General features: G+C 46.2%; 1 protein-coding gene across 9 annotated transcripts in view; it reads right to left on the bottom strand.

The window, feature by feature from the left end:
- The window catches only part of mctp1a (multiple C2 domains, transmembrane 1a), a 94,833-nt gene that overhangs the window by 42,462 nt on the left and 37,890 nt on the right, over nt 1-14,481 (bottom strand). For 7 of the 9 annotated variants that reach the window (XR_005898170.2, XM_029162374.3, XM_029162377.3 and 4 more), the window contains exons 3-10: nt 11,526-11,668; nt 11,340-11,419; nt 10,493-10,604; nt 9,445-9,483; nt 7,002-7,166; nt 6,786-6,916; nt 6,394-6,580; nt 1,791-1,884 (exon numbers count right to left, since the gene is read on the bottom strand). Coding sequence is in view for 8 of the 9 variants with exons in the window: in XM_029162374.3 (XP_029018207.1) it covers nt 1,791-1,884; nt 6,394-6,580; nt 6,786-6,916; nt 7,002-7,166; nt 9,445-9,483; nt 10,493-10,604; nt 11,340-11,419; nt 11,526-11,668 (951 nt within the window). In the remaining variant the exon portion in view is untranslated. The remainder of the gene's footprint in view (nt 1-1,790; nt 1,885-6,393; nt 6,581-6,785; nt 6,917-7,001; nt 7,167-9,444; nt 9,484-10,492; nt 10,605-11,339; nt 11,420-11,525; nt 11,669-14,481) is intronic. The other 2 variants (XM_029162375.3, XM_041072494.2) reach the window with 1 other exon arrangement.

Below are 14,481 nucleotides of genomic sequence, written 5' to 3'. Positions count from 1 at the left end.
AAACACTTCAATTAGAGAGAGAGATGGGCAGAAAAGAGAGGGAGGAGGAGGAGGCGGAGGAAGAGAAAAGACAAGAGAGGGACCAGGCACGGTGAATGGAGGGGAGACGGTGAACTCTCTCCCTCTTGCTGACCTTCTCTCCCTTTCTCGCTGTCTGTTTGTCCATCTGTCTGCTCTCCCTCTCACCTTGCTCCTGACCCTCTCTTGGTCCGGGCTGTTAAAATAGGGTGTTCATGCGGTGAGAGCTCTTATATGGCTCTTACAGAGCTATTGTTTCTGCCTGTGACGTGCGCGCGCACACACACACACACACACACACACACACACACACACACACACACACACACACACACACACACACACACACACACACACCAGAAGCCATCTAGTAACACACTTGCCTGTTACATGTGTTACTTTACTGTAGCTACAGTATCTGAAGGGCTATAACAACAGACAAGCCATTCCTTTGTATCAGCAAGAGTAAACAGTGTCGACAGTTAAAAGTATGGAATTGTTGAATTATGAGTTGACATTGTATGAGCAATAACAAAAGAACTACACTGCCACAATGCATGAATGTCCCATTGTCAAACTCCAAAACAACCTACACGTACTGTTCTACATTTACACCTTCCTTCTGTAGTTTTGTATTCAGTCTTAGGAGTGTTTGCGTAAAATATTAGCCCACAAGACCCCATGCACTTTAAGTATGCATGGTAAAAGTGCACAGTTGTGTAGCGAGCCTGTAGCAATAATTTCAAACTGCCGAAGGCTTTAAAGACGCTACGCGCTGGAATCAAACACGTTCCCTAGGACCACATGCAGAGAAAGTGACCGTCAAAAAAACAGCCAATAGACTGTATTTTTCCACAGTTTTACTCTTTTGATTTTTTTTTTCTACAAGGATCCATGAAGCCAGACTGAATGATGGGCTCTACAACGAGGTCACGGAGCGAATTTCTGCTCCGAGTGAAATACAAGAGCCGGAGAGCCATTAGCCCTGCACTCTGGCTGCTCCGGTCGCTCCCCGCAATAACCCAAATCAACCAGCTCCACTCTGTATTGGTTAATGGGACTGGAGCTGCTTCAAATGGAGAAAAATGCCACACACGCACACACACACACACACACACACACACACACACACACACACACACACACACACACACACACACACACACACACACACACACACACACACACACACACACACACACACACACACACACACACTTTCTTCTCTCCCCACTAGATAATACAGAGTGAAAAAGTAGGCCTGTCCACTGTAGACCTAATTAAAAGTAAGAATTAATGGAGAATGGAGGATTCAGAGAGAGCAAGCAGAGAAAGAGCAGGGGGAGGAAGGAGGAGGGAAAGAGATTTGTTGGTCCAAATGTGTACTTTTTCTCTATTATTCAAATGAGCAGTCTGCATCTTTTCTAAAAAATTCGGAGACAAATTTAGCGTCCCGCACAAAATAGATTTTAACTCTCTCTGAGGATTCTTGCTGTGGATCATCCCTTACACCAAAATTACACACTGACTTTGTCTTTGGCTGGATTTATGGCAAAAAAATGTGCCTCAGATATGGTTCAATGTCTGGATACAAATAAGAGTTCCAGCCGGAATAGTCTTGATGCCATTGATAGTCATCCACCTGATGTGGATGAAAGAATGGAAAAAATGGAGGCCTGCAGCCTTTGTTCCATTCATGTACATGAATATATAAATATATGAGCAAAGGTTATGAGACTTACTGTTGAGACAGGACTGTATAGTTGTCTCACCTGTGACATCCGCTGCCATGAGCCCCTCAGCCCTGATGACCTTGACCTGCACCACGCCGACATCTTTCAGGTTGTGGAACGACCTCCACAGGTTCTGAAAAACCAGAGGACCAGGGCGAGAGGGTTGTAAATTAAAGAGAAAGTCGGGTCAACAGGCTGAAACGTCATTAAAAGAGGAAAGGGTAAAATATGTCCTTTAGCGCTCCCCATTTGCAAATGTAGAGCTGGCATTTATAGAGGAATAACAGAGAAAAATGACCAGATTTAATATCTCTGAAGAGCTGTGCTTGTCTGCATGAAATGTTTCCTGACTTTGTACTTTTTTAATTAAGCTGAATGGATTTTGGTAAAGATGAGCCATGCAGAAATGTACTGTAAAAGGTTAGACTAAATAAAAATGGAGCAAAGATGCATGTAGAACGGGTAGAGGTCAATGTAGGCAAGTACAAGAATACAGATCAAAGGAGGATAAATGGAAGCACAAATGTCCAAATAATGAGCGTTACTTACTGTCTAAGAGCAAATTTACTTAAGTTTTTTAACTTCTCAAAAGGAGAAAGAAGAAATTGGGATTTGGGTAAAAACGTGAATTCAATGAATTCACGTTTTTACCCAAATCCCAATTTCTTCTCGGTTTCCACTCTCAGTCTAGTTAATTCCTTGAAAATTGCAAATTGCCTTCCTTTCTGTTGTGCGTAGCGACCAAAAGTTGTTGACAGGGTGTTTGAATAGTATTAGAATCAGCAGAAAGATAAGTGAAACGCAAAATGATAATGAAAACGGCTGAATGTTCACGCGCTGTGTTTGCGTCGGTTTTCATCAACGCGTCTGTCGTGAGACGGAGCGACACAACCAGCTGATGACGCGCGACTGTCAGACTGTAGTTATGATCTGCACCAAACCACCGGGTTTAATCAGCATCAGAGCTCATAAACACGTGAACTGTAAACCAGCACAGTGTCAAAACGCTGTGTTAAGCTTTTCTCTCTAAAAACACACATCTGCATACATGTAACGCATGAAAAATGCTGCATGCACCAGGTTTTAATAACAGGAGATGCCGAGTTAAAAACTAGACCTGTGGAGATCACACACACACACACACACACACGCACACGCACACACACACACACACACACATAAACTTGTGCCTCTGTTCAGACCAAAACACTCAGGTATAAACACGCGCATGGAAAAAGCTACACTGAGGCCAAATTGAGTAGCATGTCGGCGCGTCTTAAAAGCAGAGTGGAAATGCACTTCACTTCAATTTATTTCTCTCTCTGGCAATAACCCCTTCCATCCCCACAGGAGTAATTATAATTTAAATTTCAGAGTCAGGGCCAGGCTACAGACTTAATTCATTATTACCAACTCTGTCAGACTCTGCCTGTTTCCAGCGATATCATTGTCCAAAAGCTCTCTAAAGAAGATGAGAGGGGAGAGCGTGTGAAAAGAAAGAGAGGCGGGAAACGAGCGAGTGAAAGAGAGAGAAAGAGAGACGTACAAAGAGGGGGAGAGAGGGGACAACTCTCAATTTTAAAGCATGATTCCTCTGAAGATATAGTACAGCTGCTTGTTGTGATTATTGGTGAGCGGCCAAGAGGAGATCGAAGGAAAAAGAGAGAGAGGGCGAGAAAGAATAGAGAGAGAGAGAGAAAGGGCGAGAGAGAGAGAGAGAGAGAGAGAGAGGGCATGAGGGGTGCAACAGAGGAGGAGATTAGTCTAAAGTACTGGCTGATTGGTTGCTGTGTTGGAACATAACCTGTGAGACTGGGGATTGAAATCCCAGGACTTCTCACTTCACTGACAAAAATGTTTGTTTGTTTGCTCAGACAAATCACGTTTATATAACTCATTACCTACTTCTGCACCGTAAAACACCAGCGCCCGTCCTGGACAAAGCCAACGAGCCGGTCCTTGGTAACGTATGGGTGCAGACGTACGCGTCTCCCACCGCGGGGCCTCCCTGAGGGGACGTCCCACCGTGATGGGCAGGAACAAGCCCTTCCTCCGCGCGCATTCAAACAGTCCTCGTCACTGATAATAACGCACGGACTGCACAGACAGACGGACGCGAGGAGGGAGATGAAGGAGGGCTGCGAGCGGCCCCCGGACCCTCATTTACGTCCCACCTCCCCCGCCTCCCCCCCGCCGCCACCTGAGCAGGTGGGATGACAGGACGAGGGGGGAGATGAAACGAAGCGATGAGGGGACGGAGCTGGCTTCGGTAAAACATACCCCCACCCTGTCTGTGATTGACGCCTTGTCACGGAGATGTCTCCCTCCCCGCCTCTGTCTCACTCCACAGACACACAAACACACAAATGAATCAGTGCTGGCGTAGACTTATGACTCGCTGTCATTCCTGCATCGTGTCACCTTTCATCAGAGCTGCAAATAACGTTTGGCACAGACAGACACACACACACACATGCACACACGCATGCACACACACACACACACACACACACACACACACACACACACACACACACACACACACACACACACACACACACGGGACATTTGATTAGAACTCTGCAAATGCTCCAACTCAAACCAAACGTTACCAATTTCCTTCAACTACTATTGATCAGCTCAGTATCACTGTCTGTCCAGAGCGTCTGCGGCTTCGGAGCCCCTTATCTGCCTCGCTGTGCAGGCGGTGTCCTCTCTCCTCACCTCAGAGCGGGAGGGCGATGGAATGGACGCGTGCACTGCGGTGGGTGGTGAAGTGCCACCACATCAGAGGAGGTCATCACGTCCTCCTCCTCTCATCCACCCATCTTGAAGCCACCTCAGGCCCATTAAGAGCCATTAGTGTGTGTGCTCCTTTGCCATCATAATGCATAAATCTCTTCCTCTCCCTTTCCCTCTCTCCCTCTGTTCCCGTCTACTTCTGGGAATCAGTAATTAGGGATGAAGGAAAGGTTACAGTGAGCAATAGTACATGGAAGGCACTTGACTCTGTCGCTGTGTTGCATGTACTGTACTTCTCACATCAGCTGCAGTAAAACCTTACATGCACTAGTGTAATCACTCACATAAATAATGTACATAAATACTGTATGGGCACACACAGACCCACACACAATGCAATGCAAAGGAAGAACATTAGCAAGCTCATTAGCATCAAATCCCTGCACTCAGATCCCTGTGTGTGTGTGTGTGTGTGTGTGTGTGTGTGTGTGTGTGTGTGTGTGTGTGTGTGTCTGCTGATGACGCAACCTGGCTCTCGTGGCCGATGCAGTTGGACATCAGCTGTTTGTGCAGGTGTGTGTTTGGTTGTGCGCTGATAATGCTAGTCAGTAAAATAGTTCCCCGCATGTACCGTAGCCTGGACAGACTGGCGGGTTTGGAGCCGCAGCGTTCTGTATTAGTGGTGGCACTTGGTTTTATCAGTGCTCTTTGATGAGGTACATCTTCACTGAATCGGCCCGAGACAAGCTGAAAGACAGCCAGTCTGAGGAAAGGAAATATGTTAATAGGTGGAGACTATTCAAGTCTTCAAACCGACCTTGCTGTGGCCCTCCATCTGCAACCACCGCCCCCCACACCTTCCTCCGCCCGCTATCTCTCCATCCCTTCATCTAGCAGCAGGGCCACGGTGGCAACAGACAAAGAGCCGAGGCTGTCGGGGAAGCGGGACGGGGATGGGGAGTGCAGGCGCGAGGCAGGAGGCAGGAAGAGAGGCGGCGAAGGAAGGCAAATGTCTCGCCTTCAGCAGAGCAGAAAAACGGGGTCTGCACAACTTGTGAGAGAGGTGAAATAGCTTTTTCTTTTCATTTTACACGGCTTCCCTTCCCGGTGCACCCCTCACCCTTTACCTCTCGCCCCCTATTACACACACAAACACGCACGCACACACACACGCACCGCCCGCCCCGGCTCCCGATGCGCGTGTCTCGGTCTTAGAGCTCCCCTCTCTGATCCTGGGCGGTCGCTGCAGCGCGGAGGAGAGAGGCCGACCTGCTGTGGCCAGTCACACACACACACACACACACACACACACACACACACACACACACACACACACACACGCACAGACAGACACACACACACACACGCACAGACAGACACACACACACACACACACACACACACACACACACACACACACACACACACACACACACACACACACACGCACAGACAGACAGACACACACACACACACACACACATGCACAGACAGACACACACACACACACACTCACGCACAGACACACACACACACACACAGACACACACAGACACACACACACACGCACAGACACACACACAAACACACACACGCACAGACAGACAGACACACACACACACACACATGCACAGACAGACACACACACACACACACTCACGCACAGACACACACACACACACACACACACACACGCACAGACAGACAGACAGACAGACAGACACACACACACACACACACACACACACACACGCACAGACAGACAGACACACACACACACACACATGCACAGACAGACACACACACACACACACTCACGCACAGACACACACACACACACACACAGACACACACACACAAACACAGACACACACACACTCACACACACACACACACTCACGTATCTCTGCGTTATCTGGAGCCGCTCGTGTGGGTCGTCCAGCATGTTGACGGACAGGTCCGAGATGGAGACGGCGGCGGAGGCGGTGAGCGTAACCAGCAGCACCAGCACGCCGTCGCCTTCCTCCAGCGGCAGGTCCAGCTTGTGCGTGTGCTCTTTACCGAGGAGGGACAAGTCGATGCTACATCTAAAAAGGGCACAAACGCGCCACAAAAGAAGGCGAAGCTGAAGCTCGCAGGAGACGATTCAATAAAAATACACTAACAATTACCTGTAAAAACCTGAGGTTAGAGAAGTAAACAAGTTAAACTCTTAATAATAAAATCATTACTACTTCTCCAAATGAGCTCCTAGGGTCAAAGGTCATTTTGGAGAGATGAAGATCACTGTACCTTCCCATGAAATCATCCTTCTTCCCAGCGTCTTTGTCCCAGACAGTGATGTCCACAAACCCTCCCTGCTCATCATACAGGTGGAAATCAAACTGCTCTCTCCACTGGGGGTTCAGTGTTTTGGGTATTGTCTGAGTGAGTGAACGACAGCAAAAGAAGGAGCATTTTGACAAAGCGGGCCATTAAGTACAGTTGATACAGTGACACCGGCTTCACCTTGCTCCTGTACTTCTGGTGGCCCATCCTGAACTTGACGTAGGGGTCGCTGAGGCCGTTGGCGTCCATGGGCTGCAGGCCGTGGCCTTCTATCAGGCTGATGCTGACGATGCCGCGCCACAGCTGGGCTTTTCTGTGCACGTCCGACAGGCGCATGCTCTGATACTGCAGCAGACGCACACACGCACGCGCACACACACTTAAATGAACATTAATACTGTAGAGCTGTACGTTTGCATCCATACAAGCACGGACACGAAATAATGCGGCCACAGACATTCATTCAACTACAAATAGCTCATGAGCACATCATCACACCATCGAGACGACACAAAGAGGAGCAGGCAAAACACACCAGGTAACACAGCACAAAGTAACAACAATCAACGGTTTAACTGTGAGCTCACCCGACGCAAATACACCAACGGTGTGAAAACCTTTACTACTGTCTACGTACTGTAGAGGCAGTTTGCTAATCGATGGCTGGAGGCACAAGAGCCTCCATCGAGCTCGTTTTTGTAGAAATAACCCTAATAACAAGAGGTGGGTGACTTGAGGGTTGATGGTGGAGCATTTGGCTGCACCGTGAATGCATATGGATGACTCTGCACTTACAGGCCTATTTAACCTCCCTTTAAATCATGTCAGTATCCTTCACTAAAACAAAGCGCAGGGTATTTATTTGTCAAACAGATCCACCTCTCTCTCTCTCTCTCTCTCTGCCACTCTCGTTCCTCCTTCCTCGTTAGGGAGAATTTATTAGCATAGCTTTTGTTTTGTGGGTGAATTTCATTAAACTCTGAACAAACCCTGCCTCGCAAGTGCAGGCCTTTGATCTGGAGACGAAGCCTCTTAATTTCCATTCTCCAGACATTAAACAGTGCATATGGCTCCCTGCAAAGCAGCCAACCTCCCATACAGCATCTCCCCCGCTCACTTGCTCCTGACACGCTGCATGCTAATGACGAGAGGTCGCTGTTGTGTCCCACCCGGGCAAAATGCTAATTGTTTCCTTGTTTTGCTGCTACATATTTCGTGTTACTGTAAACTATGGGCTATTTGGATTGGGAAACCGCGTCCTTCTGCCAAATCACAGCAGGAGATATACGGCGCAGACATGTTCAGAGGCGGAAAGTCTCACAAATGATGCTTACAATCGGTTAATAACTAATACAGGCAGACTTTCCTCAGCCCTTTGGAGGACGATAACGTTTCAAGTGCCAAAACCAGCATTTTGCCTGGTTTTTAAGTTGGAAAGATCTGAATTTAATATACTTCTGACTCTTAATTACTTCATACTAAGAGCATTGTGCATCTTCTGCTGTGGGTTCAACACTGTTCAATGCTTCATTACAACGTGGTTGTGTAAAAATAACCAGGCAGAAGAGACTTTTTGGTGGGAAGGTACAGTAGCTCGTTCCTTTGGCTTATTCCCACATCACAGGTGGCGTGGCCCAGTTTGAAGGCTTCAAAGACTCAGTTTGGGGAAGCACGATGCAGCGGGACGTCTGTCCAGCTCCAACCAAGCACATATCAAATGTGCGTGTTTGTCTCTTGGTGAATATCAAACTTTTTAATGTTAGTTAAACAATCTTTCTGCCTCTATGTGTGATGAGTTAAAAGTTAGTGTCAAGAAAAATCAATGCACTTCCTGATGGCAATTTCTGACCATGACAAGAAAATATGTGTGACAAGACACCACAGAAGCGGATTCTGGCCTCATATGAACGTTCCCGTTGGGTGAAACAAGATAACGTGTTCCATGCATCAACCAAGAAGAAGCAGAACATCATGCCAAAGAAATAAACCAAAAGGTGGCGGCCTCAAAATGACAAATCCAAACAAGGTGAACACCAAAACCAAGACTTCCACTTGATGTGAAGGGGTTTAGGAGTGTCCTATAGTCTGTCCACACAGTCTTTAACCAAGCGTCCGTCTTATCTAACGGTGGATTTGCTGTACAGGACGCCTTCAAACCCCTAAAACACATGAGTCGCTTTATTTTGCCACATGAACGCTGCAAGGAAAAAGCACCAGTGTCATACTTGGAACTAACATTGAGCAGAAGATACATAATTTGGAAAATTCACTCTTTGTGACAGTGGTGATAAGTATTTTGCATTGCTTCCACCTTTGATGAATTGGTACAACTTTCCACCTTAAGGCTTAGCTGCACTTATTTTTTGCAGGGCCGTATAGAGTTTACAGCATTGCAGCTTGTGGAAAATAAGCTAGCGACCACGAAAACCTGAAAAAAAGAATACTGCTAATGCCACTGTGGAAGGGGGGAAGTGGGAGGAAGGGAAAGGACCAGAGACTCCATCCATGTGCCAGGACACCAGTAAAGAGTGCAGGACAGGTGCAGGGTGCAGTCGGCAGTGAGGTTACAGGACAGTTGGAGGTTTGTGGGTGTGAAGTTTCATGCTTTCTTCTGTTAGTTTACCTTACTAGATCGTTTCCAGTTCCTTCTCAAAAGCATGGTCTGTAAATGAGACAAAGCAGTTACAGAGCGCCCCCACCCATTAAAGCTGAAGGGTCAGAGGGATATGGTGTGTTCAGGTGTTAGCTCTGGCCTGGTGGGGTTAGATACGTGTGGGGGGAGCTGTCTTCATGCAAGCAGAGGCGTAAAAGAAAGAGGAGCGGTCCTACGCTCTTATAGCTTCACACTATGCAGATACACACAAACAGTACAGACATATAAACACATACTATATAAATGAAATCACATACAGAAATGATTCTGCTCACTGACTTAAACTGTGTTATTATTGGCATTTTTTTGGAGGATGTTTAAAGGAGATTTGCTTTCACTCTCTAAGACCAGTAGATGGCGCCAGAGAGCACCACCCAACGTGTACCGAGATAACCTTGTACTCATTTTCTTCACAGTTGGAGAAATCCAAAATGACGCTTAACCTAAATAGAGTTTATTTGTTGTGTCAAGTGTGGACTTTCCAAACTAAAGCACCAAATAAACAGCAGAATGAAGACATCGGATCAAAAGGAATAAAATATTTCCCCCATGACGCTGCCTTGTTCTGGATCGAGCATGCAGGGGTCCAATTAACCAAACAAATAATTGAACAGAAATAATGCAACTGTGAAACACAGAGCACGTCCACAGAGAAACAAGCCAACATAATTAAGAAAGAGACTCCGCTGCTCTTTGAACATGGAATTTTTCCACAAAACATTTTAATTACACTCCTGTTTATGCGTATGCGTTTGCCGAGTTGAAGAGCTTCCAGTAAATGAGGCTGGATCACGCCAGCTCATTCCAGTCCAACACAACCCGCTCGAGTTCCTGACACGCGAAAGACAGTTTGCTGCAGTAACTCGGAGTTTCAGTTATGAATATGAAAACTCTGCTACGGCTCGTCTTGTGTGACGAGCTAAAGGCCGTGCGGCGCGAGACAGAGCTCATTCCTTTGAATGAGGAGCGAATGTGGAACGGCAGTGGCCACAGTGAAAGGCTCAGGTCGATTTCTTACGGAATCTCTCACGTCTCCCTCCCTCGGCGACACGGTGACGCCGAGCTCCAGGCTGCCCAGGTCGTGTTCAGGATACTGTGGGTCTTTGAGGTCAAGTGTAATGTCCTGTGTCCTAATGGGAGGGACAGAAAGCAAAGTTCATTTCCTGTAGAAATCCATATTTCCATTTGCTAAAAGGTCCACATTCTCTCCCTCAGGTGAGTTCTTTGACATCAGAGTCATTTCAGGTCTGTTCCGGACAAGTTTAAAGTCGCAAGCGTTAATGCAATTTGAAATAAATTGTTCCTTTCAAAACAACCACAGATCTTCAAACAGAAACACTTTAAAGCTGTGTTTAGGGTGATAAGTTGTTCAATACAAAAATAAATGTAAAGCTTTGCTCACTCATCTGGCTCTGACAAATCAAACAATTACGTTTTTGAACCCATGATGATCCCTATAGATTTGTTCTGGCCTAACTCTGTAAATGACTTTATTCTCTCTACCTTATTTATATTTTAACTTAATTCAGCTAAGCAAGGCAGAAAAACCGTATCTGCCTCCAAGAATTAATTTTTGCTCATAAAGAAATGATAAGAAAAAGACCGAATGTAGTAAATACATATGGTACTGTAGCTGTTACAGTCCGATTCTGAGGTCTAGAGGTATTTCAAAGACTGCCACTAGATGGAGACAAAGGGCCATATTTGATGACGCATGAGCTAATCATGCTGTTACTGTACCAACACAGTGCTACAGTTACATATCAGGAACAGAAATGAATACGACTCATGGTTCAGTGGGAGAAGACAATCAGTATGTGCCTGACATGGCTGCAACCAAAAACAGAAAAGCAGTGAAACAAGACCTCTGGTGTTCCAGTGACTCCAGGTAGAGATAGGCTGAGCCCATGAAATCATCCTGGAGTCCAAAGTCATAGTCAAAAACCTACAATGAGGCAAAAAACAGCACAGCGAGTGTTGAGAGAAAGCTGGTGTATTTGTGTATTCAGACCACAGAAGAAGACGTAGAGTCCACAACGCGCGTGCTTCACCTTCACGTAGAGCGGGTCCCTCAGGGTCTCCACGTGCAGACTCACTCTCTCGTCCCACACTGGGTTCAGGTTCTTATGGATGGTCTTACTTCTGAACACCTCCTTCCCTGCGATCTTAAACTTCACGTAGGGGTCACTAGTTCCTGCAGGGACAGACGTCAAACACAGGAAAGGTTCTGGTAATGCAAAGTGATGGAAGAAAGAGACAAAAAGGTATGCAATAATAAACCACTGCATAAACACTTAGACTTTAAACTGTTATTATGTAGCTATTTTTATCACAGGTTCTAAAGGTACGTTACAAGAAATGTCATGTGGCTACGCCTGTTAAGTCACGTGACTACACGCATTTAAAGGTGACGTTGGGGGTTTAAGGAGGCCTCACATACAGTTCCCCTATTTAACCACTAGATGGTAGCATTGGTCTTATTTTGCCAGATGAGTCATTCGTACAGTGTAGAGATAATCTGTTTATCATGTAGATGTTATCGTTCTTTGCATCCAGGGATCTCTTTGCCCCATTCGCCTCTTCTGTCTAACCATCACTCCTTCGATTGGACGTATACATCTATCATTTAAATGATGCCCTGGACTGACCAGTGTGCTGTGTTGGGGTCATGCTATCGTTCACTGTGACTAAAGTGATTACCAAGTAAACCGCAGGAGAGCAGGGGACTCCTATTATCTGGCAACCCTGGCTCTCACATAGAGCAGAGTCTGTGGTTTATCCATTCACTTAGCACAAAAGGCATTTGAGTAAAGCCGCGGACTCCACCGTACAGCGCTATAATAAGCCAAGATAATAAGCCACTCCACAGATCTATGATTTACTGTACCAGTCATGATAATCTGCCATGTGCGGCCTCAAAGACTGACAGGTAGCTTATAAAGGCTGCGCCCTCTGGAAACGATGGGATCCTTGATGCTTACTGGAGACAGTGAAGAGCCAAATGCGTCAGCCAAAAACATAAAATTCTTGCTGTGTTTAAATTCAAAGTAATCCTAGAATTCACTCATTCCAGGTTGACATGTTCTCAAATTATCTTTGAAAACACAAAAGCATTGTGCTGCTTTCGCTGAGTGAAACTTGCTCATGTGTTTCTCAGCTCCAACAACAACAACGCTCGATCCCAATATGCCCATTGGGAGAAGATGTCCATTTCTTCCCATTCGAACAACCTCAATGTACTGCAAGCACATGTTCACCCTTAATGTGCCCTGGCAGTGCAGCTGCAGGACAGAAAGGGGACAAGGGCGACAGAAAACAAGACACAAAACGCAAATACACAGACTCAACACAGACGTATGAGAGCAAGTCAATAATGACAATTACTTTCTTGCCATTTAACATTACATTAAATAAAAAACAATGCGATGTTCATTCTCATCTTTAAATTCTTCACAAACGAAAATTGTCCTAAACCGCATCACAGAAGCAAGAAGCTGTAAAACGCAGCAACTCCTCCTCCTTTATGTCCCACTGGGTCAATATTCCCAGACACACATCACTGGCCCAGAGTCTGTGCATCAGGGGAGTGCCAGCTTTATAGTGCCATAAACATATCAAGCTGAACAGTGTGAAATGAAAAGGCTGCTGCTATAGACGGGTGGCGTGATGGATACGAGTATGAATGGGTACAAAACAGCACAGAGAAGCAATTGAAGAGGTGCAGTCTTAGAAAGCAACCAGCATATATGACTTTTCATCACGACTTTGCACAGGTGGGAAACTGTATGAAGGGGAAGGAGGCTGTATGTCCCATATGAGGTCTACTGGACGGACAGGTCAGCAATCAATACTTACTGGGAGATCAATAATCTTCTAAAGAATGAATAATGGCTGATGTGCCAATGCCTCAATCTAGCTTAGGCTCAGGACAGTGGGTTTGATGGATCGGTGCAGCTCAAACGTTTGTGCACCTCGAGGGGGAAAGCTGTGAATGAAAGTGTCAGGCAGGAGGAGAGTGCGCATGAGGAGGAAATGTGTGTCAAACTGATGAAGAGGCAGAGGTGAGCAGGTGCCGCAGGTACTGAGGTTTATGAGCAGGGTGTAAAAGTGCGCTTCTGTCTGACGCTGCTGTGCCGACACCTGTGGGTAGTGGATCAGTACACACATCCATAAACACAATATAATCAGTATATTCATCTCCATTCTCAGCCTTGCATGCTCACATTGTTGAAAGTACTATGAAAGAGGAGGACACGTAAACGCCCATAAACAGGAAATGGCTCCGTTAACCTAAACGTTTATCAGCTACATTTACGTTAAGCCGTCACTTACTGTAGGTGAGTGACAAGGAGCTGCCACAGTGAACGTCCACAGTGACGATGTTCAGTGGTCCATCTTCTTTAAACACCACTAAACACTGTGACGGCCGTACAGTAGCTCACAGTAAATAATGTGTTGATGAGAGGACCCGCTGGGCGTCTAAAAGCCCCACATGCGAGTTTAAAGCGTCATTCACCACACGTGTGTCTCCTCTCAGCGTCTAATGGAGAGCGACCATAAAGACACTGGTAAAATAAAAGGTCCATTATCACTTTCTGTATGGTCACCTTGTCTTAGCGAGGGATTAGGAAAATACAAAATGGACGCTTTTAAACTACAGTGCAAGTAAACACAGCAAACTTACAAGATCTAGTAGTGGTATCTAGTGGTACTGTAGACATATTTAGTAGTTATGCACAGTCAACTAAAAAGCAATTTAGGACTGAGACAAATTAACAATAACCAGTTTCATCAGTGAAACACTCCCTGCTAGCACAGAGAAGCTAATCACAGTCTAATGCTTCCATTTGAATTCTAGCGCTGCTCTGAGAGAAAGCGGTGGTCCAAGGGCGTGCAGCGACCCCCCCCCCCCACTGCTCCAGACAAACGCCACCGCTTCAGATGAGGATTTATTTACCCCACACAGTCAGAGGTGAAGGGCCCTGAGTGTCTGTATCGCTGCAATTA

Source organism: Betta splendens, chromosome 9, assembly GCF_900634795.4.
Source record: "Betta splendens chromosome 9, fBetSpl5.4, whole genome shotgun sequence".
In the NCBI taxonomy this organism is placed as follows: Eukaryota; Metazoa; Chordata; class Actinopteri; order Anabantiformes; family Osphronemidae; genus Betta; species Betta splendens.
Note: the sequence above shows the minus strand (reverse complement) of the source record. Positions and strands in the feature narration are given on the sequence as shown.